General features: G+C 37.0%; 1 protein-coding gene across 4 annotated transcripts; it reads left to right on the top strand.

The window, feature by feature from the left end:
• Window positions 1–15,860: 15,860 nt before the first annotated feature.
• On the top strand, window positions 15,861–25,970 carry LOC145606859 (uncharacterized). 4 transcript variants are annotated; one of them, XM_081662705.1, is made up of 5 exons: window positions 15,867–16,010; window positions 17,763–17,887; window positions 20,473–20,844; window positions 20,964–25,261; window positions 25,588–25,970. In XM_081662705.1, the coding sequence occupies exon 4, from the start codon at window positions 21,012–21,014 to the stop codon at window positions 25,188–25,190; it is 4,179 nt and encodes a 1,392-aa protein (XP_081518831.1). In that variant the 5' UTR covers window positions 15,867–16,010; window positions 17,763–17,887; window positions 20,473–20,844; window positions 20,964–21,011; the 3' UTR covers window positions 25,191–25,261; window positions 25,588–25,970. The 4 variants fall into 4 exon arrangements, with proteins under 4 accessions (XP_081518828.1, XP_081518831.1, XP_081518829.1 ...); XM_081662703.1 differs by having other exon boundaries at window positions 15,871–16,010; window positions 17,724–17,887; XM_081662702.1 differs by lacking the exon at window positions 17,763–17,887 and having other exon boundaries at window positions 15,861–16,010.
• Window positions 25,971–27,834: the final 1,864 nt, after the last annotated feature.

The following is a 27,834-nucleotide window of genomic DNA, read 5'->3' as shown; positions in this document are numbered from 1 at the left end:
TTTGAGATCATTTCTGAATTGCAGAATATGTTCCAAGAGCAGGCCCGAACTGAAAGGTTTGAAACCCACAGGCAGATCCTTGAGAGCAAGCTCAAGAAAGGAGAGCCAGTCAGCCCACATTTACTCAAAATGATTGGATTGTTTGAAAACATGGGAAGGCTTGATGCGGGGTATTCAACCGAGATGGCAATTGACATCATTCTCCACTCGCTGCACAAAGGCTATGATCAGTTCAAGATGAACTATAATATGCATAGCATGGAGAAAACCCTCACCGAGCTTCATGGTATGTTGAAGCAAGCTGAGCAAACGCTCAAGGATGAGGGAAAGCATGATATGCTCATGATTAAAAAGGGCAAGCCGTTCAAATTTTCGGGCAAGAAGAAGAAAGGCTTTAAGGGGAAAGGTAAGAAGAAAACTTTTCCGCCTAAGTCTAAAGCTACCAAGGATAAGAGGGTAGCGTCTTCTAAATCTGATTCCGAATGTTTCTACTGTAAGAAGAAGGGACATTGGAAGAGAGATTGCCTCAAGTTCAAGGAAGATAAGAAGAATGGAACCGTTGCTTCTGAATCAGGTATATTCGTTATAGACTTTAACTTCACTAGCATAACATCATGGGTATTAGATACCGGATGTGGCTCACACCTTTGTTCCAATTCTCAGGGACTAAGGAACGCTAGAAGGCTAGAGAAGGGAGAGATTGAACTCCGGGTCGGCAATGGAGCCAGAATTGGTGCCGTATCCGTAGGAACTCTCAGTTTGTCTTTGCCCACCGGGCTAGTTTTGGAACTCGATAATGTTTATTATGTTCCTAACATTACCAAAAACATTATTTCAATTTCGGCGTTGGACGCCAAAGGTTTTGAATTTCGAGTAAAGAACAAAGAATGTTCATTTTATCTCGATAATGTTTTATATGGTATTGCACATTCTGAAAATGGTCTTTATGTGCTTTCATTAGACAAACAAGTTTATAATGTGAATAATGATACCAAAAGAGCTAAGACCATGGAGTCAAATCAGACTTACTTGTGGCATTGTCGTCTTGGCCACATTAACATCAAACGCATCAAGAAACTTCTACAAGAAGATGTTCTTGACTCTTTCGATTTAGAATCGTTTGAGAATTGCGAAGGATGTCTATTAGGCAAGATGATTAAACAGCCATTCTCCAAGATGGGAGAAAGGGCAAGTGACTTATTGGGTCTTATACATACCGATGTATGTGGACCAATGAGCTCAACCACAAGAAATGGACATCGATATTTCATCACTTTCACAGACAACTATAGTAGATATGGCTATGTCTACCTCATGTCGCACAAATCTGAATCATTTGAAAAGTTCAAAGAATTTCAGAGTGAAGTTGAAAATCAGCTTGGCAAGAAAATCAAAGCCCTTCGATCGGATCGAGGTGGTGAATACTTGAGCCAAGAATTCGATGACCATCTGAAAGAAAAGGGTATACTTTCAGAATTGACACCTCCAGGAACTCCACAATGGAACGGAGTATCCGAAAGGAGAAATCGAACCTTGTTAGACATGGTACGATCAACAATGGGTCTTAGTGATCTTCCTATCTCTTTCTGGGGACACGCACTTCTAACTGCGGCACTAACACTGAACCGTGCTCCATCAAAAGCTGTAGAAAAGACTCCATATGAATTATGGACGAAGAAACCTCCTAGGTTATCTTTTCTAAAGAAATGGGGATGCGAAGCATATGTCAAGAAATTGATCTCTGACAAACTTCATCCCAAATCTGACAAGGTTTACTTTGTGGGCTACCCAAAAGAAACCAAAGGGTATTACTTCTACAACAAATCGGAGAACAAAGTGTTTGTTGCTCGCGATGGTGTCTTTTTGGAGAAGGAGCACCTTTCCAAAATGACAAGTGGGAGGAAAATCGAACTCGACGAAGTTCGTAAGGATGAGCAACAAAATCATAATGACAGTCAAAGTGCTCAAACAGCATCTGTTGACGCAGGTCAAAATGATCAAAATGTGCAAAGTCGAACCGACAATGCAAATGCTCAATCCATTACCCTACGTAGGTCTCTGAGGCCGAGATCTCAACCTGATAGATATCTTGGTTTAGTATTAACCGAGAATCAGGACATCCTGATTATGGATGGAGATGAACCAGCAACCTACAAGCAAGCGATGGCAAGCACCGACTCTGCTAAATGGCAAGAGGCCATGAGATCTGAAATGGATTCCATGTTTGAAAATCAAGTCATGGACTTGGTTGACTTACCCGAAGGTTATACACCGATCGGATGTAAGTGGATTTTCAAGTTGAAAACCGACAAAGATGGAAATGTATTCATTTACAAAGCTAGATTGGTGGCAAAAGGTTACAGACAAGTTCATGGTATTGATTACGATGAAACCTTTTCACCAGTCTCAATGCTTAAATCCGTTCGGATCCTCCTAGCGATTGCTGCATATTACGACTATGAAATATGGCAGATGGACGTCAAAACCGCCTTCCTTAATGGTTATTTGGAAGAAACTGTGTATATGACACAGCCTGAAGGTTTTGTCGACCAAAACAATGCTAGGAAAGTTTGTAAGCTTAAGAAGTCCATTTATGGATTAAAGCAAGCAAGCAGAAGTTGGAATCTGCGTTTCGATGAAGCCATCAGTAAGTTTGGTTTTATCAAGAATCCAGATGAATCTTGTGTTTACAAGAAGGTCAGTGGGAGTGACATCGCCTTCCTAGTCTTATATGTCGATGACATATTGCTCATTGGAAACAGCATTCCGTTGTTAGAGTCTGTAAAGGCCTGGCTTGGAAAGTGCTTCTCAATGAAAGACTTGGGAGAGGCTCAGTACATACTAGGCATCAAGATCTATAGGGATAGATCGAAAAGGATGATTGGATTGAGTCAAAGTACTTATATTGATAAGGTACTAGCTCGATTTGGCATGGAGGAGGCCAAAAGAGGTCACCTGCCAATGTCACATGGCATAACCCTAAGCAAGAAGTAGTGTCCACAGACACCTGATGAGCGGGTAAGAATGAATCAGATTCCATATGCTTCGCTTATTGGATCTATCATGTATGCCATGATATGTACTAGGCCAGATGTGTCGTATGCCTTGAGTGCTACGAGCCGTTACCAATCAGACCCAGGAGAGGCGCATTGGACTGCGGCCAAAAATATCCTAAAGTACCTGAAAAGGAACAAGGATAAATTCCTGGTGTATGGTGGTACAAAGGATTTAGTTGTGGAAGGTTATACCGACGCAAGCTTCCAGACAGACAGAGACGATTTCAAATCGCAATCTGGATATGTGTTCTGTCTAAATGGAGGGGCGTTTAGTTGGAAGAGCGCAAAGCAGAGTACAACTGCAGATTCTACAACTGAAGCCGAATACTTGGCAGCTGCTGAAGCAGCTAAGGAGGCTGTTTGGATTCGTAAGTTCGTTGGCGAACTTGATGTTGTACCCTCTATAAAGGGTCCAATAGCCCTCTATTGTGACAACAATGGAGCTATTGCTCAGGCCAGAGAGCCTAGGGAACATCAGAAGGTCAAACATGTCAAGCGGCGATTTCACATGATTCGAGAATGGAAATCAGAGGGTGAAATCAGAATTTGCAAAGTTGGAACGGATGACAATGTAGCCGATCCACTTACTAAACCTTTGCCTCAAGTGAAGCACAACAAGCACGTTGAGGCAATGGGAATCAAGCATGTAGGAGACTGGCTTTGATTTCCTTGTTTAGTGTTTTAGTTAATTTTGAGAAAAGTTAATGTAAGGCACTAAGGAAAACCATTCATGTTTTGGAGTAATATAAAATTTCATGCAACATTTTATTACTCCGTTATGCTATTTAATTGTGGTTTAGGATTAAATAATGAGTCCATTCGATTCTGAGAATATTCAAAATGGGGTATCAAGACCAGTCTTGGTAAGGAAACACCTATTAAGTGAACATTGAATATTATAATCGAAAATTATCCCTAATCAAGGTCATTTAAACGATGGACGATTAATGACCAATTGAGATTAGTGTGTAGTCTGATTTATAGCACCGATTCATGTGCTACGAGGACATGATTGTCATAAATCATTTGCACAGGTATTGGTTTAGAACCATACTGGATCGACCTATGAGAATACTTTAAGAAATTAAAAATTTGTCATAAGTATACTTCTCATTATGGCTATCGGAACCTATTTCCTCGACCATGAGTAGTGTGAGTTCTCTTGTTTGAGTACTAGTTCGCTTTGATGTTGTCAAACGTCTGCCGTAATAGGGGATTATAACGGCAACACTCGGGCGGCTAGGTCCTCTCAGTAAGAGGAGCTACATTACAAGACTGGGAATGTCCCCCTAGTAAAATAGGGAAGATGTCTTTGTTGTATACAAGGCCTCTCGTAGAGCGAGACTGTAAAATGCATGGCCGTGCTCGGATGGATTTTAGAAATCATCTGTTTATTGACAGTCGGACTCGGAATCGGGAAACACTTCTGGACGTAATAAGGATGACAAAAATAAATCTTACCTTATAGTTCATGAAGAGACATTAAGCGACATAGGAAAAGGTTGTACACAAAATGAGCACTTGTCCGGAAGGACAAGTGGGAGATTGAAAGGAATGGTGTCCTTCGAACAAGTGTACTATTCCGTTAGCGGGTTCAGAATTATTAGAAAGCTAAAATATTCAGTAAGGTCAAGTGATCGGAATGCTTGGGTGGAGGCCGCTTCCGATCAGTAATATTAATGGATAATTAATGTTACAGCTTAATCTTGACTGAACCCTTCGGGTCACACCCAAGCATTCAACAAACCGAAACGACGAATTAATTCGGAAGGAATTAATGAGTCGACCGAGTAATATTTATTTAGACGTCGGAAATTCGAGCTTAGAGCGTCGAAACCGAGCGTCGGAAGTCGAGTCGAAAAATAGTGAAAGACGAGACGAGAAATAGTAATAAATCAACAAAAGACCAAAATACCCCTAGCATCGGAATGCCCAAGCAAACCGAGTGCTAAGGGCGTATAGCCTAGCATGGTGGCTAGCATGCGCACCAAGCCGAGCCTAGGCTGGCTGGTGCGTGCTAGCGCACTCATGCTAGCATCGCAAGGCTAGGCGCTGCCTAGTGCGTGCTAGCATGCTAGGCGCAGCCTTGTGCGCGCAATGGCTAGCAAGCCATGCCGCAACAAGCTGCTGGAGCTAGCACGCTAGGCGGGCCAGCTTGCCACAGCTAGCAGCAGCATGGCTAGGCCATTGCTTGCTACCTAGCAGCGCTGGCCAAGGCACAAGGCCAGCAGCAGCAGCCCGCATGCGAGTGCTGGGCTTGCTGGGCGTGGCTGCCACGGACAGCAGCACATGGCAGCCCACCTTGGCTGCCTTGGTGCCCAAGGGTAGGTGCCATGTGGCTTGTGGTCCTTGAGTGTGTGGGGAGTGAGGTGGCCGGTTATGGGAGAGGGAGTGGGGAGCAAGTTTGGTCCCCCCCCCTTCTCCAAGTGGTCCTCACCTAACCACTCACATGAGCTTGCCACTTGTTGATTTATTACTAGCTTGATTATTGATTTTATTTTAGCTTTAAAATAAAATGGAAAAATCATACTATCCCACATTGATGGGAGAGTAAATGATACTCCCATCATTTCCTATAAATACCCAAGTATGGGCATTGGGAAAGATGCTTGAGTAAGAGTTGGAAAAGGCATCACAATTAGTGAAAACCTTTGAACTCAATATAATTACTCGGGTTTTGTTGGTCGGGTCTTGCTAACCCCAAGACATTGGACCTAGTCGGTTTTGTTGGTGCGGGTGGACTTCGTTGGAGGTCTCCGTGCGAGCGGGACTTGAAGCTTTCAAGTAAGAGCTCATTTGGAGCGAAGCACACGTCAAGGGTAATTAGCTTATCTTAATCTTGTGATTAATTTAATTATGTTTATGGTTTTATTTATTGCGAGTGCGGTCTTGGTTTTGGGTTTGTTTCCGCGGTGAGTCGGACTCACCAAACCCCAACAAAATTTACTTCATCCTGCCCTTTTTGCTGTAAATAGGGCTCATGCACATCCATATGTCATTACTGACTATATGGCCAGGCAACTCGAATTCATGACTGTTGGTACTGAACCAGTTCCTACAACACTTGATCAGATCATTAAAAAAAATGTGAGCCTCTTTGGCAGCCATTGCCACCAGCACTTAATTTTCTAACCCACCCTAAATATTCCAGGTTGACAACACTGTCCAAGAAGAGGTGTACACAATCACTGCCACAATTCCTGATGCACAGCTAAGCAATGTCATTGCTTACATTGGCTGTGATGGCTGTGGTAAACGTTGTGGAGTTGCTGCAAATGTAGCATTTTTTTGTCCACATTGCCCTAACAAAAAATGCACCTCCACTGAAAGGTGCACTTTGCTTTTCAACATGATTATTTTATGCAGCCAACTACTACGCTGAATTTTAAAACACTAACTCCAGGCCATTGCAGGGTTAATTTCACATTTGATGCAGCAGACAATACTAGAACATTCCGCCTGACTGCCTTTGGTCCAGTATGTGAGAAATCCTCCAGTTGCCTACATTAGAAATCTTTGAGAGGGAAATTAAGGTGCCTAATTAATCAAACAAGTGTCTTATTAAATAAAATCGCTTATATAAACCTATTCTAGCCATGACACTTTCTTCTATTCTATTTATCTCAGGATGATTGGAGTGACTTTGATCACCTTGCTGCAGCACTGAAGAACACACCAATGCACATCATAATTCACCCAGCACAGCCCTTGAACAGGGCAGGGGTACTTAGGTGGGTAGTGCAGTCAGTTTCCCACCAGTGAATACTAAGTCTACTGATCTACGGGCTCACATCAGAACACATCGTCCCCGATGAGCGTTGCATATCATTTTGAGTTGTGTTCTTGTTTGAGACCTTGATAATTTCTGCTAGCAAGTTAGCTATTCTCTAATCAACTGCCAAAAAGACTTGCTTTTGATTGGCACTTAAATCTTGCTTTAGTTTGTATGTTCCTGTTTTGTCTTGCATGCAGTTTTGCTCACGTTGTAAAACAATTTCTCTGCTGCATACTAAACTCAGGTTTTAATTCAGAAATTTCTTGTACTATATACTCTAATGTTTCACAATCAATGCATGATTTGTGTCAATTAGCAGCTATTTCTACCATTTTTAAAAAAATTTCTTGCTAATAGTAAATCTTCTTGCCTTTCGCCTTCAAATATCACACAAAATCACTCATTTTGTTTTAGTTCTTCCGAATTAATGTTTACGGCTTTCTAGCAATTTTTCCCTTTGTTTTTACGTACTAAGGCTCTCAAAATGCATCGTCTAAATATTATTATTACCTCCATTGCCGTATAGCACGCTAAAGCAACAAATTTCGGTAGAGTTTTTGTGGGACAAGTATTTTTTAGATTTTACAAAAAAAACAACATTAGTTAAACAAGTCCTGGCTATTAGAAATTATTATTAAAACTACGGCAAAATAGGTTTCCTAATATGTACGGTTTCTACACGAATTCGCAGCGCCAAAATTACGAAGAACGAGTAATTAGCTTGTCTAACCAATGAGCGCACCAGCAACACCATTATCAGAATTACAACTCAATACATTTGCCAGAAATACATAGATTGAAAGATCAAACACTCTTTGTTTGTGAATGATTTCAATGCTCAACTGATTTTCCCTGCCAAACATCCTACAACTCTGATAATTCACCTATGTTAAAATGGACTGCTTCCATGCTTACCATTCTATAGCTAATAATTTGCTGGTGATTTAGCTAATAAATAAGCTGGTAATTATTGATAATTTGACAAAATAGTTGAACAGCTTACCCTATCCTTCAATCCATTTCAAATAAGCCATTTAAAATTGAAATGCATACAAAATTCTGCAGCAGAAGCTCATTGCCAAAATTATCAGACTAAATTAAATTCTAATGATTTTGAGTGACAAGAATTCTGGTAATTAAGTTACACTCAGTAACCCTATCACTCAGCTCCACAGTTCATGTGAAAGATAGACCCAAAGCTTAGCAATTTATATTACATAATGCATCACAGGTTAAGTTCATTTTCAGCATTCTATTGCAGACAAACTTCCCTCGCACAAAAAATGTGTAAAGGTTAAAATTTGCAGACAGTGCTAAACTTAAACACCTGTTAACCAACACATAACACATATTACTAACTACTTAAGAAGCAGACACAATGTGGCAAACAACAGCAAGTTTATACTTTCTCAGACACAATAACCAAAATTTGACAGCAGTTATACTAAACTCAACAATCAGCCTATTTAATTTCTTCTCTTATTCTTCTCCAACAAAATAAAGGCCAATCTATCAAAAAATGCTGCTCAGTTCTGTCCTTCCCGATTATACAACCAGACCCAACACCATAAACCCCACAAGCCTTATTTCTAACACCAACACACCATCTTGTGCCCCAATAGCTCTCTTGAGTATTCGCTAGCTTTCATACATACAACAGCAATGTATGTAATTATACAAAAACTCCTCGAATAAATCAAAATAGGCTTGTGAAATCAATCATAATAGAAGACCATGGCATACTATACTAAATATATGTCAGCCTTAATTACCTAAGAATATGCTATCAATACCAATCCCAAAAAATTTGTCCTAAGTTCTATCATCAAAACACAGCAAAGCAGTATGCAGTTGGCCATCAAACAAGGGTTAGTATTTGCTATTTTCAGCCTAATTCAAAACTAACCCCAAACCTGTACTTGATATATAGCATACAACATTGCAATGCTCAACAACTATATCCAAATCCCAGAACACTTAGCTTAGTAACCAAAGGTATCATTGTAATAAAAAAGAATCACATTCAGTCAATATATATGACTTAATCTTTTCTAAGAATTTTATCAATAGCAAAGCACAATGGCAACACCCTGATTGCAGCTGCAGGGCTAAGGTAAATGTTCAATACCAAAGTAAAAATGTCTATTTACAACAGAGTTGGATCTAAGACAGTTAGCATAACTACATTGTAACTATTTGGCTCAAAATAAACTAACATATTTCATTCAACCACAATCAACAATCAATGTCTTAAGTAATTCCAGCATAATCAATAGTATTCTACCTCCAACCCCTGTCCCGACCACCTAATTTTCATTTTAGTATGTCCCAAACTTTCAAAGGATTGTCCAATTCCTTCTAGAGTTTAGGTTCGATCAATTTCAACTATGAGCAATTCTTTTTTTTTTTCCTTTTACAATGTCCACATTCTCCCTCCCTTCAAAAAGAATGAAACAAAAAATTGTATTTCACTTATACTTCAATTAGTTTTTCTATCTTCATTTACTCAATGGCCCACCAAACTGCATTTCCTTATCTATGTGCCCAAATGGCCAAATGAAATAGGCAAGTTTTTGCAGGATTAAAAGAGTAGTTTATAAAAATGTTTTCAATATACACTTTGAATGTATGCAATTTGAAGCAAACTAAGGAAGGCTTCAAGCATAGCAATTATAAGGAATCAAAAGTAGTGGGGATTGAGTTTAAGGCTACCTATTAGACTTCACTTGAGTATAATGATTATGCTAATTTTTGCTATACAGTCCTCTCTACACATTTTATAGCTAACAACTATAGTAAGATTCTAACAATAAAGCCTTATACATTTTGACATTCAACACATGCTTTATACATGAGAAAGAAGACAGATTTATAATTAGATATGGTAACATTTTACCATGATTAACACCACATTTAACAATCAACACTTCAGATCAATATTCAATAATGACACCCAAATTACCATAGCATGTTTTGTGAACAAAAGACCCCTACAATTAGTACCAGTACATCTAACATAAATACATAACTATACCTTCATCCTCGCTGATATCCATATCATCCTCCCCTCCTTCAACCCCAGCACCAAACACCAGCTTAGTACCGCTGCACTGACCTCTGAATTTAGACGGCTCACCCTGCACACCAACATATCTTATCATTCTTACTGGTGTTTCGTCATCATCAGAATCGCTTTCGACTTTGATTGGTGTTTCATAGTTGCTTCCGGGTTCAGGTTTCTTGCCCTGCGTTCCTGGCTTTGTCTCTTTGGCCTTCCTTTTCCTCTGCGCCACCTCATCACACTTTGCTATCTGCGCATCACAATCCTTAATCTCATCAAGCAATTCATCCATCTTCTTTTTTGCCTGTGTTTAAATTTCTCCCCAGGCCCCAAACTGACCACGAACGCTGTCCTTGTACTTGACAAGGAAATTCCGGTACCAATCATCGAAAATGCTATCACTATCATCAAATCCAGCAATGGTACTGTTCAGATCTTTCAATTTGGTGTGCAGATAGAGAAGATGAAACGGGAGAAACTGAGAGGAAGGATATTCAACTTTCAAGAATGCAAAGCAAGTTTTGGAAAATGTGAGAAAATGATGATGAATTTCTCTATTTTCAAGCAACGCAAAATGGGAAAATGTAAAATGTCTTTTCAGTTGTCTATCATACCATGCAAAAGAAGAAGAAAAATTGCACTATTTCATACAACGTACCTATTCACGAAAACACTCGATTATAAGAGTAAATTTTTTTTTAAAAAAAAAATTTTGTAAAAATAAAAAGCTACATATAAATAATCCCGGATAATTTTTTTTCTCTTCACACATGTCAAAATCCCTTTATATTAGAATTAGTTACAATTTGTTATTAGACAATCCAAATAACTCATGAAATACATATCTAAATTGATTTATAATTTCTATTTATTACAATACCAAAATATGTGTATAACATATTAAAATTGATACAATAAACTTATTCTAATTGTTATTTCATAACGCAATAAGCTAATAATAACACTCTTATTCACACTATAAGAAGTTATTATTCTACAAACACACTACATTAAGAATCTACACTCAATTATAATGTGACATCAAATACTATAGGATTTCCATGAAAATAACTAATAATCGCTCCTTCATCAATTTGTATTTCATAATAGTCAATCGCAGCATCAACTCCATTTTTGATGAAACATTGAATAAGCTTTTCATTATGTCTATTGATTTTCAGCTGAGCATCAAAGCGCGTATCATAAAGTTGCACAACAACATCCGTTGATTTTGGAAACAAGCCAAAGTGTGCTTTAGCAAACCCCAACGGAACATTCTGCATCAAATCATCAAACACGATTAACAACACAACAAAAACAAAATAAACCATGAAAAATAATCACTCTGTAAACATAATCTTACAAAAACCTACAATAATTCCTTGCGCATGATACGCTTTAGAAAACAAAAAACTTAAAAAACATCCCTTCCCAACGGTTGCCATATCATTCAACCACGCATGTGTCTCGGCTATTGTTTCACGAGACCCTTGCACAAAAGGCTTGCGCCCACGCACACCACCTCTACTAGCCATCACATACCAAATAATTCCCTTCTTCATGCAAACTACTACACTTATTTAGCCAGTATTTATACACAAATAAACACTATGAGTACAACGTTCAAACTTAAGTCAAACTACAATAAAAATCATTTAACAATTCACATTAGTCACCTATTACTCCAAAACTAAATAACCTTTTTCAATACATACACAAACTCTAATATCTACCATAACTAATATTATTCCAAAATCAACAATAACCATCCACCATAATTAAATGCCTAGCATTCTAATCTCCAAACAACAACACATTAGTGACCCATAACTCCAAACTCTAACATCTACCATAAATAATTATATTCAAAAGTCAACAATAACATCCAACCTAATTCAATACCTAGCATTCAAACTCCAACTTATAAATTTAAGTGAATCTTTAATAGATTACTTGACTTCTACATGTAATTAGATTATCTATAATTTTAAAATAACATATACATGCAATTTTTACATCAATAATATTCTAACACTTAATGTATATTATTAAGTATACTTATAATTTTTTTTTCCCTAATCCTCAATACTCCCTTACATTACAATTCACAACTACACACTTTGTATTTTATTTAAAAATCATAACATACATACATTTCAATTTTGTAAAACCCCCAACATTGCCCCATTTCTAAACACGACAAACGAACGTGATTTACAAACCATAAGCGCGCGTAGCGCGCTCTAGCTCCCTAGTTAATTAAAATATGAGATATTTAGATGCCATGTTTCCTTAGTTATGAACATTCAATTTTGTAGTTTAGGAAAGCATGATAAGTGATTTATTATGTGGCACTTTTAAAATATATGATGTTATTTTTGCTATATAATGACTAGTAAATTGCTTAATACGATCTGCGCATCGTGATGTATTTTTGTAATCTTAGTATGGTCTACGTACCGATAAAGTATTTTTGTAATTTTATTTTATTTTATTTAAGCAGTAGATAGAATAGAGTAGAATTACATGTTGCAGTTAATCCAAGAAGCCTATGAAGTGAAGGCCTAAAGCAGCAAGGTGGATGAGATCCATGATGATTCAAGTGGGAGCATTTACTTTATTAGTTTCTTAGGATTATGGGCCATACTATGTCTTGTTTATGCATTCAGTATTTTATGCATATTAGATTTAATTGATGTTTTGTGATGATGCGCTAGAGCACTAAAAAATCACAACATAATAAATCTAGGTCCCGGAAATAGTGAGATAGCTTTTCTAATTAAAAACCCAATGAAACCTTTGATATTTATGATGGGTCATGCCAAAGGTGGGTGTCATATTATATCTTTAGGGAGAGGGGGTAAATCAAATTTTACACTTTTAATTGGTTATACTCAACAAGGTTACCTAAAGAGTTTAGAACCTTGAATCAAAGGGTAATAATTAAACATGTGACGGTTAATTATTCAACCAAGATTTACAAAGAGTTGTAATCAGTAAAGAGTTTACTCACCTTGAAAATGTAATGGTTGATGGTAGGGCCAAAGTCCGGTCAATTATTGCACAAATAAAGGATCTTGGAATCACTTAATTTGTTTAGTTTACATAGATGATATTTTAATCTTCTCAAAATATTTAGAGCAGCACAAGAATGATCTTAAAGCGGTAACTCAAAAATGTGCTGAGCATGGTATAATCCTTGTTAAAGATAATTGTGTTTATGCTAAACAAGAAATTGAGTTTCTAGGATTAGAGATTAAAGCAGGACAAATAATATTGCAAAAACATATCCTAGAAAAGATTGAAAAATTCCCAGATAAGATTGAAGATAGAAAACAACTAGAAAGATTTCTAGGATGTTTAACTTATGCTTCTGATTTCATAGAAAATCTTGCTCTATTTGAAAACCATTACAACACAAACTCAAGAAAGAAATCACTTGGAACTGGAAAGAAGATGATTCCAAAATTGTTCAAAATTTAAAAGCCATGTGTAAACATCTTCCTATACTAACACTACCTACTAGTGAAGATGATTTGATTCTTGAAACAGATGCTAGTAATGAGCACTGGAGTGCTGTATTAAAAGTCAAAGAAGGAGAAAGACTTTGTAGATATAGTTGTGGAAGTTTTAATAAAGCTGAGTTAAATTATCCTACCATGCAAAACGAAATCCTTGCAGTTATTAGAGGGATCGAGAAGTTCTTAATCTTCTTAGCCCCTAAACAGTTCTTAATAAGAACAAATTGCAAAGGCATACTTGGTTTTGTTAAAAAGAATTTGTCAAATATGCAAGCGCAAGGGAGACTCCTGCGTTGGCAATTATGGCTTAACCAATTTTCTTTTACTGTCGAACATATACAGGGATCAAAGAATTCTTTGGCAGATAGCTTGACCAGAGAGTTAGCCAATGGCGAAGAAGCACAAGACATCAGAAAAACCTCCTGCCCATCAATTAGAAAAGATGGAGGCAGAGAGAAAAACTCTTATTGAAGAAACAAATAAAGCAATGGAGCGGGTTTCACCCTCCATTTGGGCCTTGATGGAGGCCATGATTGTTTCATCAAAAAAGAGATCTCGAGATGGTTTGATTAAGAGTTGTCATGTAGCAGTTTGAAGGTTCCTAATGTACGAAGTAATGGTCATTATCCTACGACTTCAAATTCTGGTACAATTTAGTTGTATCAAGGTCATACAAGTTGTATGATGTTTATGATCTATGGGGAAGTAGAATAATGTTCAACACTAATTCCAGAGTGGGTATTGTGTCAATTCATCCACATTTTCCGGAATGGAGGACACCATATGTGGCGGAGCACTACAAAGCTTGGGATTATGGAATGGTTCATAGCATTGTCCCATTTCCTGATCACAATACTACTTTCATTGAGAAGCTCACAAAATTTCAAAAGTATGTATTTAGGAGAATTTATGATGCAACAAGATACAAAGGAAGAGTTGAACAAGTCCTTGTACAAAGTGCAAACATTGAAATGGTGGAAGGTAAAGTTAGCTCTCCACATTTCCTGATCATGTTTGAAGATGTTCATCGCAAAATCAAAGATCCAATCTGTATCCAGCAAAGGCGAGTAAGGGATCCCGGAGGCTAGAGCATATGGATTTTTCTATATTGCTCAGTATCTTAACTACTTTATGGCAATAAAGGAAGAGCCACCAATCATAATACATGTGGGAAATACTACAATTGTAGCACCAGAATGGTTAAAGAATTATTTAGAAGGAGTATTACATGGTGAATCAGTGTATGACTATCTTGAACAAGTTGAAGCTGGAAGATATTTATCCTTAGAGGGAAAAGAGCACTTATTTGAGATCTTTGTCACATAGGATGAATCCTATGCTGCCAAATGTGTGATGGATCTCGGAATAGAAGAAGACAACCAAATGTATGTCCATTATGAAGAGAGTAAGGACAACGAAGGTGGTCTACAAAATATGATGGAGTCCTGAGCCCACACCAGAAATTATGTATTCTACTTTTACTGTTTGTAGCACGTTTTATTTGTTTTAAAGAATCTTTAGGAAAGCAGTGAACGATATTCACTTGCTGAGTCATGGTTTCTGTAAACCATAGAAAGTGTCGGTGACCTTTGTGAGCCTTCCCCTATATAAAGGGCATTAGGCAAAGAAGTGAAGGCAGGCTTGAAGTGAGTTTGCTAGAGCATTTCTGAAAACAAAAGAATTCTCTAGAGAAAATCCTCACCTTAAGAGATAGATTGGTTTTCCATCTCTCTTAAAGTAGAGAAAAACTCTTTTTCTTGTCATGTCTATTTAGACGTTCTGTTTTTATTTCTGTAAGAAATGAGTGTTGTAATCTTTTCAAATTAAATAAAATTTTCCTTTTAGAAGGAAACGTTTATCCTCTCAAAACTTATGTCATAAATGAGTTAGTTTTATGTTTAAAAAGTACCATCACAGATACAATAAAGATTGCCGGAAGTTCCATTGTCGACTAAGTTTAGGTATTGGTCAAAACTCTCTACGTAAAACATTTTATATTGCGAAGCATGGTGGACTATTAAATGTAAAAGCTAATTTGTTTAAGATATAAGTAGTAAAGTAGTGAAAACTAGTACTAATAAAAGTCATATAAATTATCAAATTGAATTATAGTAATAATCTGTGTAAACCGTTATTTTAAATCAAGGTACTGTTATTAGTTTATCAAATACTGTTATTTATTTATTAAGTACTGTTATTTACCTTAAGCTAATTATATTAAAAAAAAAACTGACGTCACTTGGTATTGGGCGACGCGACCTATACCGGGTAGCGTGATGACTAACAAAAAAAAATATATGAGGCCTTCCAAAGGGAGGTTAGTTATATATGAGAAAAAGGCCTCATATATTTTTTTGATGACGTGTCAAAATAAATTGAGGGTTTTAATATGGAAAAAGAAGGGGAAATAAAAGTGGGCCATGAATTGCTCTGTCAATAAGAAAAAAAAAAAAATAAATAACGGATGAACATAGACCTTGCCTTCTTGCTCCCCTCTCTCTCAGTTCTCCATTGAAGCGCGCACTCAACATCGCACTTCACGTTCTCCATCGAGTCGCCTTCTAATACTTGTATCCGCCATTGAAGCAGCTTCTGAGGTAAGTTGTTGTTTCCATTTGTAATCATCATGTCAATTTAACAATCTAGGGTTTATCTTTGATCTATTTAATTTAATTCAGTTGTCAGTGCAGTAGGTTTAGGGTTTGAAAATCTCAATTATTGGTTATAAATACTAATATTTTGAAAGATCATAACGAATGAATTTGTTGCTAGAAAAGAAATTTATGAGCTTAATTTGAATCGCATATCATTAAAATTATGTGATTTTTCGAGGTTTATTTGATGGTTGAATCAAATTTTATTGCTAATGTATTGCAGAACCCTTTAATGTTAGGATTGAACTATTAAATTAGACCTCATCTCGCCTTATTTTATTTTCGTAGAAATTTTTTTGAGTAGCTATTTTAATTGATAGCCTTATTCTGGCTGTTTCTGCACCCTACCTTTTTGAATGTTGTACTTGAATGAAATGAAAGTATGTTTGTGTTGCAATTCGAAGAATGCGGAAACCTCTTGTTAAAAAAAAAGAGTTCTTTGTGGGCTGATATATTTGTCTCACAATAAATTTTTTGCCTGTTTTTCTTATGTATACATGACTGGCGCTTGTTGGGCATCGTTCCACTAATTTTCTGCTGTTCTTAAGCTCTAAGTATATTTGGAGGAACTGAATAATTGATCTACAACATTACCTTGCTTGTCAGTCTTTTCTCTACAGTCGTAATTTAGAACCATTTACTGATCAAAGGCGTCCGTAAGTTTTGTGCTTTGTCATCTGGCCACTTATCTTTTATATTATTAGGTTTATCTTTATAGAGTTTGATTTTTTAAAATGTGATGTAACATTCATACACAAATACACAAGCTCTGTTAATATGTCTATTAATGGAGAAAAGTATTGAAGCGATAGAAGTTCTTTACAAAGGAACTTTTCTTTTGGGCAGGTTGGTTAAGCAATGAGTAGCTCTTTTTAGTGTGTTTAAGCAAGAGAAAGGGGTACATAAGCATCCTTCAAAGCTGTCAAGTGCTTGACATCCATTACAATTGTATATGTTGTGTCTACAGATGCTCCTATCAAATGTTATGGAGTTCATTTTGTATGTCCTGTCTTAATAATCTAGTAGCATACTTTTTCTTCTAATTTATTGCGCATTTAGAAATGGTTACCATTCTATCATATTAAACCTTAGTATTATTCTTATGCGTTTGATTAAGTTGCAACCTAAACACCTTACTTGAACTACTTGTTAAGACTCTTAAGAGGATGATGTTATTGGATTAGGGGTTAGGGAAAATCATGCTTTTGTTCACTGTAATAATATGCTACTGTTGTTGTATAGGACTATTTCAGTGTTAAAATGGACATGTGCAATGAACTCTTATCCTTGATTGTTAGTGGTGTGTGTTTTTTTATATATATTTTTTTTATTATCGGTGGCCGATGTTGGTGAAAAGAAGATGAAGTTACATGCAGATGGAATGACATTGTTATAAATTTCATTTTCCTTCTTTAGATTAATACTGAATATCTATAAAGCTTTGATCTTTGCCACTATGATCCTTTTCTACGATTTGATAATGTCATATTTAATAATTAAATTTACTATAAATTGTAAACACTGCAGAGATTTTCAATAGTTAAAATTGTTATTTGCTCAATATATGTTTTATACTCAGACTTTGTTCTGAAACTTTAATTAGTGTCTGTTATGAAGTATTATATAGAGTATCATTGTTGGCTGGGTGACTTTCAGATGGGGACTCTGACGAACCTTGTTGTCACTGTGTTGTAGTGCAAGGAGGGAGTGGGTGCTTATGAGGACAAAAGCTTGAAATATCGGTCTCTAGGCTACATTCCAAGAATGAATGTCAACCTAATGTGCCTCTTGTACTTGTACCCATATCATCATTTATTAAGGTTATCATGCTTAGAATGCTAGCTATGAGTCATGTATCTTGTGTTTCCTTGTAATCACTTTGAAGTTTTTACTTGTGAAGTTGTAATTTGAAAGTTTTACCATCATTATGGATCCTAGACCATTGTAGTCTCATTAGAAAAACTGTTAACTTTAGGTTATGAGGAATTATTTATGAGTGTCAAAATTTCAATGTAGACATTGGAGCAGGGGTATTTCTGCCTAGCTTAGGTTTGTGGTATGCTGATTTCTCGTTTGTCATGTAATTTGTTATCCTGTTTAATGATAATAACTTTTTTCTGCTGTTGATTATTATAATAAGCTGAGTGCATAATAAACTCAACTTGCTGCAATGATAAGATTTGATTGTTGGGACAATGGTTTAGGGAGTTCTGTTTATTTCACCAGGAAAGAGTCTTCCAGTTTGAACTACGCTGGATTTATCTTTAATGTTGTGTAATTAATCATTACTTTATCCGTTTCATATTAGGTGACACATTTCATTTAGGAGAGTTAGCTAATGCATAGCTTCAAATAATAAATCTTCACTTATGTATAAGTACAACCAAAAGTTATAAAAAAGGTGATATTTGGAAAATTGGCATTGAGACGAATCAAACAAGAGCACACTCGATTGTGTATTTTCTAAAGTATAAATCACAAAATGAGGTCAAAGAAACTTTGGTGAATATTGGAGAAAGTCAAAATTTTTCACGGAGGAACTACTTTATTATTTGTATTGTAAAAACTGTGTTTATGACCGTAAGCTATTTGGCAATATTTGGCTTGTTGCAGTAGTTTTTTTTTTCCTTATGATGTGTTGTACTATTTTAATTTATTATTATTATTGCTATTGTTATTATTACTTTTATTTTTATTTTATATTTTTATTTATTTATTTATTTTTAAGTATTTTCTTTTATTTTCTATATTGTATTTGTTGTATTTAAGGTTGTTAGGATTGGATGCCATATTGGATCAGTGAGGGGATTGGGATCAAATCGGTCAGATTGTAGAATCGTATCATCCTACAAAATTGGTAAAAAGAGTAATACTATAAAGGTTGCTACTTAACTAGATGCACGTTTTTTAAGCTGTAAAATGCTAAAATTTATAGCTTAAGTAGTTAGATTGTAATGCTCTAGGCTTAGAGAAAAGTTTGATTGCTTTAGGCTAATTTTAATAAGTAAAACTGATCGATCCTACCCGATTCGATCCGTTCAGATCCTGTACTATCCAATAATAGTCCAAGTGAAAAATAGGATCGTGCGATCCTACTCGATCTTGTACGATTTTACACGATCCTATCTGATCTTGGACGATCCTATAGCGATCCTATATGCTCTGCGATTCTGCATCCGATTTGAATTGTTTGCCTAAAATTGGATTGAAGGATCGTACAATCCGGGTTGCGATTCTGACAACAAGTTTTTGATATCGAGTTTTGCTTCCATTTGTTAATCAAAAGTTGATCTTTGACGCTCTTTAAAAAACTTTATACTTCCTCCGTTTTTTTTATTATTGCACCATACAAGTTGGGCACGATAATTTTGGTAGTTGGAAAAGGAAGAGAGAGAATGATAAAAATACAAAAGTGTCCATGTGTTGTAAACATAAACTAAAGAATAAAGGTGAAAAAGTAAGGGTATGTTGGATATTTGCAGTGTGTACAAAAATAATTTTTGTCCTAAAATGGAAATGGTGCAATATTTGTGAAACTCCCTTAAAAGGCAAGTGGTACAATGTTAAAAGAACGGAGGAAGTATATATTTCTATGTTCTATCAATGGTTCATAATCGAGTATTTGAGTTACATGTATTCTACTACTTTATTTTTCCTTTGGAATGCTTATGACCAAACTGACAGATTGGTTTTTTAAGTTGATCTTGGGCAAATTGTTATAAAAGAGGTGGTAGATATATGTATGAAAAATCATTGGACACATAAATGCCTTAGGTTGTCTCGTATTTTACTGAAAGCAGCACATCACATTAACCCTCTTTGTATATTAATATTTTTTGCCATGTGATTCAAATTTAATTCTCAATCCTGTGTCATGCCATCCAAAATTCACCCTTTAATCGTTCTGGTTCTACTTATTCCCTTCTCAGCCTTTCCTACCTTGGCATTGTTATGCTTAAGATAATTAGCTACTGAATTTTATGAAGATCACTTTTTTGCCTTGGCTCTGCTCCTTAATTGGGAAATAGATGTAGGCTTATAAAAACTGACTTCTGTATTCTTTTTATATGTCCAATTTTGTTCATTCATGTCCTAATGGACTTGATTAATTATGTTATCTGCAGAATGACAATCAACTTTCAGTTACCCCTTGAGCAACTAGTGTGGGTTTATCCATATTGATCTTATCTGTTTTGTCATGGAAACCTGCACATTCATATTTCTTTGCTTGAACTTTTCTAACTGTTAACTTTTGTAGTCTGCATATTTCGTTGCTTGAATTTCTTTAGCATTCAACTTTGTTGTGTGATGTTTTGCAAGCTCCCTTGCTGATGATTGTTTGCTGTATTGAAGCTTGTAAAGAAACTTGTGCTGGGAATCTATTTAACAAGGCCTTGTTTTGTAGGATCGTCAGAAGATTATTGTTGATGACTGTGCTCTTTTCAAGCCTGCCAAAGACACTCCACCTTTTGTAGGTATAATGCATGGTTGGACATCTGAAGAAGAAAATAATTTAACACTTCGTGAGAATTGGCTTTATTGATCTGGTGAAGTTAAACTTTTGAAAGGCGTTGCACTTGAAGCTTCGCCTAACGAAGTTTTCTACTCATTCCATAGTGATGAGATTCCTGCTGCATCATTACTTCACCCGTGTAAAGTTGCATTTTTGCCTAAAGGTGTCAAATTTCCACCTGGGGTTTCCTCATTTGTGTGTCGGCGTGTTTAAGACATTACAAGCAAGTGTCCGTGGTGGCTGACGGATCAGGATTATATTGATGTGAGTTCTTTCATAGTTCTCTTTGACAATTTGGTTTATGTTCTCTTAAATGTTTTCTGATGTTGTGTTAGCTTTCCCTTGTTTCTGGCAATTAATTTGTCTTGGGATGATTTCTCTAGGAGCGGAAGGAAGAAGTATATCAACTGTTGCATAAAACACGTATAGAAATGCGTGCATCAGTAGAACCGCAGCAAGGTCCCCGTTCTCCAAGACCTGTGAATGGTTCAGCAGCAACATCTCCATTGAAACACAGTCCTGACAGTGTGCAGAATAGCAGCTCTAACCTCCCTTCTCATAGAAAGGGAAAGAAGAGGGAACGAGGTGATCAGTCTTTTGATGCCATTAAACGAGAACGGTCTTCAAAACCAGGTGATGGAGACTCTGGCCAAATAAGATCAGAAAGCACTCTGAACTCAGAAATCGCTAAATTTGCTGAGAAAGGTGGACTTATGGATTCTGAAGCTGTAGTGAGGCTAGTACGTCTCATGCAGCCTGATAAATCTGAGAAGAAGATAGATTTGACTTGTAGATCCATGCTTGCTAGTACTATAGCTGCTACAGATAAGCTTGATTGCCTTAATAAATTTATTCAGCTTAGAGGTTTGCATGTGCTAAATGATTGGCTTCAAGAAGTTCACAAGGGTAAAATTGGTGATTCTGGAAATATACAACACAATGATAAATTTGTGGATGACTTCCTCTTGGTTTTACTTCGTGCACTTGATAAGCTTCCTGTGAATCTTAATGCCTTGCAGATGTGTAACATTGGCAAATCTGTTAATCATTTACGTTCTCATAAAAACTCTGAAATTCAGAAGAAAGCAAGGAGTTTGGTTGACACATGGAAGAAACGCGTTGAGGCTGAAATGAATGTCAGTGATGTGAAACCTGGCTCAAGTCAAGCTGTTCCATGGCCAGGCAGATCCCAGAATGACAGTTCTCATGGTGGTAATAGGCACCCTAGTGGATATGATGCTTCAATTAGGAGTTCTGTCACACATCACTCTTCATTGAAATCTTCTTCAGTGAAACCTGTTCAAGGGGATTCTACCTCCAAATCTGCATCTACACATCCAGGTCGTTTAATATCGACAGTGTCTCCTACATCAGCTTCCGATAATTATAAGGATGGGAAGTCCCGGATAATAACTTCCAATGATGGAAGCTCTGAGCCGCAGTCAGTGGCAAGGGAAGAAAAAAGCAGCAGTTCTAGCCAATCCCAATCCCAATCCCAATCCCTCACGAACAGTCAATGCTCAAGTGACCATGCTAAAAATTTTGTTCTGTGCGGCATGGAAGACACTAAGAAGTCTACTGCTGGGTCTAGGAGTTTGAATAAAACTGTAGGCAGTAGTTCCAAGCACCGTGAACATGTTTGTGGTCCTTCCTCCAGTGCCCAAAAAGAAACTGCATCAAATAAAAGCTCATACGTGGGCAAAAACTCAGTTGTAGAAAAGGTATCACATAATGTTGTTGATGCTTCTGTTCCAGAAAGCAACAATCATAAGCTTATTGTGAAGATATCTAACCGGGGCCGAGGTCCTGCTCAAAGCATTGCTGGTGGCTATTTGGAGAATTCTTCCTGCACAAATAGTAGAGCTTCTTCTCCTTCTCTTCTAGAGAAGCACGATCTATCAGAGTTTGCTGTGAGGGATAATAAACACGATTCTCACCAACTTCATGAGGTTGATGAGCCTTCAAGTTTGGTACACCAAAGAACCAGTGAAATTAAGAAACTACCTTCTGTTTCAAAAGTTGTTTGCTCATCCTCCAGCATTGAACATATGTCTAGAAATATGCATGATTCTTCTTTCAGCTCCATGAATGCTTTAATTGAAAGCTGTGCTAAGTTATCTGAATCTAATATGTCTATGTTGGCTGGGGATGATGTTGGAATGAATCTTCTTGCTAGTGTAGCTGCTGGGGAAATCCCGAAGACTGGTGTTGTTTCACCTGTCATCTCTCCTCACAGAAATTCAAATATAGCTGAAAACTCCAGTAGCACTTGTGTTGGAAATCAAAAACAGTTGCATGGGGATGATGCTGTTCAACAAGGTCAGTCAACTGATGATGTTGGCAATGATAATCATATTAATGTCGCAGGTGTTTTTACAGCTGTTGGGGAAAGTAGTAAACTGGGTGGTGTTAAAAATGATAATTTACATCGGAGTATGGAAGACTGCTTGAAAAACAATGTGACATTGGAGGAAAAAGGTAATTCTGCTTCTCCACCAGCATCTGTTGCTTGCACTACAGGTATGAGTATGGATAATCTTGGTGCTGAAACGCCTGATAGTACAAACAGAAAAGTTGTAGCTGCCAAAGAAGAGAGTCAGAATGAGCTTCCAGTTGCAAGTCGGGGACTTAGTGATGTTCAAGATCAAATTAAGGTCGTCTCTTTGAATGACGAATTTGAGAAAAAAACTCACAGAAATACTGCATTATACTTTCCTAAAGATGTTGATGAAAAAAATATCAAGCAAGAGCTTCAAAGCAATATGGAGCAAAAATCACTTGCTGTAACATTAAAATTTGATTCTAAAACTAATGTGAAGCAAGTGATGGTTTCTTCCGGTACAAGTCTTCATTTGGCTACAGAAGTCGAATCTGAAAGAACTGAGGGTGTTGCTGTATGTGGCCTTGCCTGTCTGACAGAAAATAGGACATTAGACAAAGAGAGTGATACTTCTGTACCTGTGAAAGAAGGTGAAGCTGTAGTGTGTTGTGCTGATGTGGATCAAGACAGAAGCTGCAAGGATCAAAATGCAGAAAACAAAGATGGCAGTTCAGCTAGACTAGCAAGCTGCACTGCAGTTGCTTTATCGGAAGCAGAATTACAGTCACATGCAGAAGAGACTAAATTAACTGCAATAGAAGAAGAGAGTAAAGAGACTAGTGGATCTGCTGCAGAAAATGTTGCTTTGTCAACTGCTTCAGGAGGTCAAGAAATGGATACAAAGCTTGGATTTGATTTGAATGAAGGTTTTAATGTTGACGAGGGGAAGAATGGTGAGCCGGCTAACTTGGGTTCTGCTCGTTACTCAGATATTGTTTGTTCAGTCAACCCCTTGCAAATCCCTGTATCCCCTGCATCATGTGGTGTTCCTGCATCAATTACTGTGGCTGCTGCTGCTAAGGGGCCTTTTGTTCCTTCTGATGACTTGTTGTGGAATAAAGGGGAACTTGGTTGGAAAGGTTCAGCGGCCACAAGTGCATTTCGTCCAGCTGAGCCTAGAAAATCCCTTCATCCTGATTCCCCTGTTTGCAGACCAACTCGGTTTCCTTTGGATATTGACCTTAATGTGGCAGATGAAAGTTCTAGTCAGGAGTTCAATGTTAGAAATAATCCTTTACTTGAGCCGATGACTACGGCATCTCTGTGTAGTTCTGGAGGACTGGACCTTGATCTGAATAAAGTTGATGAAGCTTCAGATATGACCCACGTGGGACGGCACATGGCTAGCAACATGCAGATATTTGAGGCCTTTACTCAGCATGAAAAACCATCAACAGCCAATGTTTGTTCTAATGTTGGAGGAAGTGGGAAGAGGGATTTTGATTTAAATGATGGGCCTGAGACCGAGGAATTACCTGCAGAACAAGTTCCATCTCGTCAGCTTAACATTGGGAACATTCTGCTCCAACCACCCTTTGGGCCTAGAATTAATAGCTCTGACGCAGGGAACTGCTATTCTTGGTATACTCCAGGAACTAGCTACTCAGTAAGCATGACACCATCAGTTTTACCTGAAAGAGAAGCCTTTTCAATGGTTGGGATGGGTGGCGGTCCTCAGCGTGTTGTAGGTGGTCCAACTGCAGCTCTGTCATTTAATCCCGATGTTTACAGTGGAGGATCAGTATTGTCATCTTCTCCTGCTTTGCCTTTCCATCCTGCTGCTTTTCAATATCCAGTCTTGCCATTTGCTAATAATTTCTCTCTCCCTACATCTGCCTTGGCTAGTGGCTCTTCTGGATACATGGACCCAACTGCTTCTATCCCTTCTCAGTTGGTTGGAAATGCTGCAACAGCTTCCTTTCAGTATCCTCATGCATATGTTGTTTCTCGCTCCATTCCAGACACTGGAAATAACAGTGTGATTGGAAGCAATCATAAATGGGGAAAACAAGGTCTAGATCTCAATTGTGGCCCTGGTGTTATGGACGCGGAAGGTAGAGATGAGTCGTTGCCAGTTGTATCCAGGCAGGTCTCCAACATCAGCTCACACACCCTGGCAGATGAGCAAGCAAGGATGTATAGCATGGGAGGCGGCCATATAAAAAGAAAGGAACCTGAAGGAGGATGGAATGTAGATAAGCTAAACTTCAAGCAATCATCATGGCGATAGAAAAAAAAATTGTGACCAATATAATGACCCTTCAAAATTGGAAGTTGGAAGTTGGAAGTTGGTTTAGCTATGTAAGTCTATCTTTTGACATTATGTTCACTATTTGTGCTTGATCAGTGTATAAAATTAGTTTTCTGTCCAACTCTATTTTGTTATTTTTCTAAGTCATATATACATTTCTGTTTCGTTGTGAAATTGTGATGTTTGCATAATGGGCCATTGTACTTTTTTAGGTTTCAGTTGTATTTTTGTGAAAGGACTGTTTGTATGCGAATAAGTGCCATCTATCTGTTGATGGGATTCCATGAGCATATATGTTTTTACTTGTACAAGTCATTTATTTTTTGCTGGAACCTGCATCATCTAACTTTTCTTTTAAAATAATTTTTTGTTACAGTTTGTAGAAGATGGACCAAGGCTAGCTACCAAGATATCATCATCCAACTCTTAAGTCATAAAAAGGATGGGTGGTAAGTGAGTAAACTGATGTGTTCATAAGTCTCCGACCCCCATCTCCTGCTGTGTCAATCCTGTTTACTAGAAAAAAAAAAAAGAAAAGAAAAAAAAGGGAGTTCTGTTTTCATGCTGTGAATCTATCCCCAGGTGGCTATTGGTCAGTTTTCCTTATGTAGATAAATTGTTGAGAAAAGTGCCTGTTATCCAAAGTCTCAATAGCTTTGATACCATTCATTTCCTTTTCAACCTCCGAGCAATGGATGTTGAATTTGTTTACTGCTCATAGCAGAAGTATCCGTATGCGCATTTTTCTTAATTAATCCATTCTTTTCCTGGTTTATCTCATTTTAACTTCGTATAATTTGTCTTTCTATTACCAAAATAGCTCCCATCTTACTTTTGATACTAACAGGTGATCTGAAATTTTGTGTACTGTCCTTGAGCATTTCTTCCAATCCATGTCATCTAAAACTCAAATGAGTTGTCACTGTGGTGGGTATTTTTTTTGGTCGATACAGCATTTGCTCTCTTACTGATTTTGTGATTGTGCCGTGTATGCCCAGAGCATTGATTGTGTTTTGCTCTCCATATTTTTAAGCTCAAGTTTATCTCTTTTTCAGATCTGCTCACTAACAACCATATACAATGCATTTTATATAATATTTTAAATTATTATGTGAGTGCTTCCTTCCCTGAGCATGGGATGGAGGTGCAGCCGTGCAGAGTTGATGGTGACACCTATGTAGGCAAAGGTCTTTATTTAGTTTAATTTGGCATCTGCTGTTAAATACCCAACTGAAGTATTTTGTTTGTACCATATAATAATGAGGCTGCCCCAGTTAATCTCCGTGGTAAACAAGTTTCGTTCATCACGGAGTAAAACTGCTACTGCAAGTAGCGGTTTTGAGATGAATCGCTACTTCAAGTAGCGGTTTATGGCAAAATCCATTTTCACTGTTAAAATTACCATTTTGTCCCCCTTGATAACGAAACTTGTTTATCATGGAGATAAACCTGTATTTTCTCTGTAATAATGTATCAGAGCACATGCTTTGCTTATTTGAGAGATTGTACTGCTGAAGTAGCAGCCATGGGTTTGTGGCTTTGTGCTTGTCCTGCTACTGCAATGCCTTTGGTATTGTGAGTGGTTACTGATAAAAAATGTTTCAGTGGTTAATTTGTCCTCTAGCCTGCAGAAAATGGTGAAGCATTTAGGCCTTTGGATTGCGTAATTTCTGCTTAAGGTTATAAATTATCGCTCTCTAAATTTGTTCAGAAATTTGGGTAAAGATTTAAAGATCATGTATCAAACTGCACCGTTGGTTCATTGCCAATTGTGATAGCTTAACAGCTAGAGTGGGTTTATTTTGATAGTAATATCAAGCTGCCTACATATCAGCTAGATTATTCAGTGTAGAAGTATGGTAGAAGTGTAGAACCGTACAAGTGTAGAACTATTGGTAGAACCGTAGAAGTATAAGAACTATTCCAATGAGCACAAATGTACAGAAATATGTGAGTTCAAATAAAATACTTCGTATAAGTTTTAATATATTTTTTTTCTTTTTTTTCTTTTTTGGTTTTTTTTTTTTTTTTTTTTTTTTTTTGAATTTTTTTTTACCACTAAAAGTGACATTATTATATCACTTACTAGAAAACAAAATACCACTAAAGAAATATGTTGGGTACTCATCTCTCCTCCTCTTTGACTAATCAACATATGTTAAATAACATAAGTTATAACGTAAAGAACATACAATTATATTCAAAGAACACACTGATTATACTCAAAAAACATATTAAAGGTATATTCTTTGTCAAACATAGGTGTGTTTTTTATCCAACAATGTATGTTCTTTCCGCCTTTTTTTGTTCACTGGGTGCATCGTATGTTCTTTATCAAACACCATGCACGTGATGCAATCTAGGTGTATTATCTAATTTTCACTTTCCTTACTCATAAGTCATCATTGTTGATTTATAAAGGGGTTTTAATCATTTTTCACTGGTCGAAAGCTCTTTTAGGTATGATAATTGTAGGCACATGATTGTGTCTTCCTAAAAACCAAACCTAGTGATGAGTACTTTTTACGCCATTGATTATCGAGCAAGGTGAAATGTTGAGGAGTCTTGTGAATTTCCTTTTTTTCTAAAAATGTTTTAAATTATTCATTTCGTGTCCTATTTA

Source organism: Chenopodium album, chromosome 23, assembly GCF_948465745.1.
Source record: "Chenopodium album chromosome 23, dcCheAlbu1.1, whole genome shotgun sequence".
Classification (NCBI taxonomy): Eukaryota; Viridiplantae; Streptophyta; class Magnoliopsida; order Caryophyllales; family Amaranthaceae; genus Chenopodium; species Chenopodium album.
The sequence above is the reverse complement of the archived record's forward strand: the minus strand, read 5'-3'. Positions and strand labels throughout refer to the sequence as shown.

Bases quoted from the DNA above. Each gene is read 5' to 3' on its own strand.
- LOC145606859 (XM_081662702.1), top strand. From the start codon at position 21,012: ATGCGTGCATCAGTAGAACCGCAGCAAGGTCCCCGTTCTCCAAGACCT.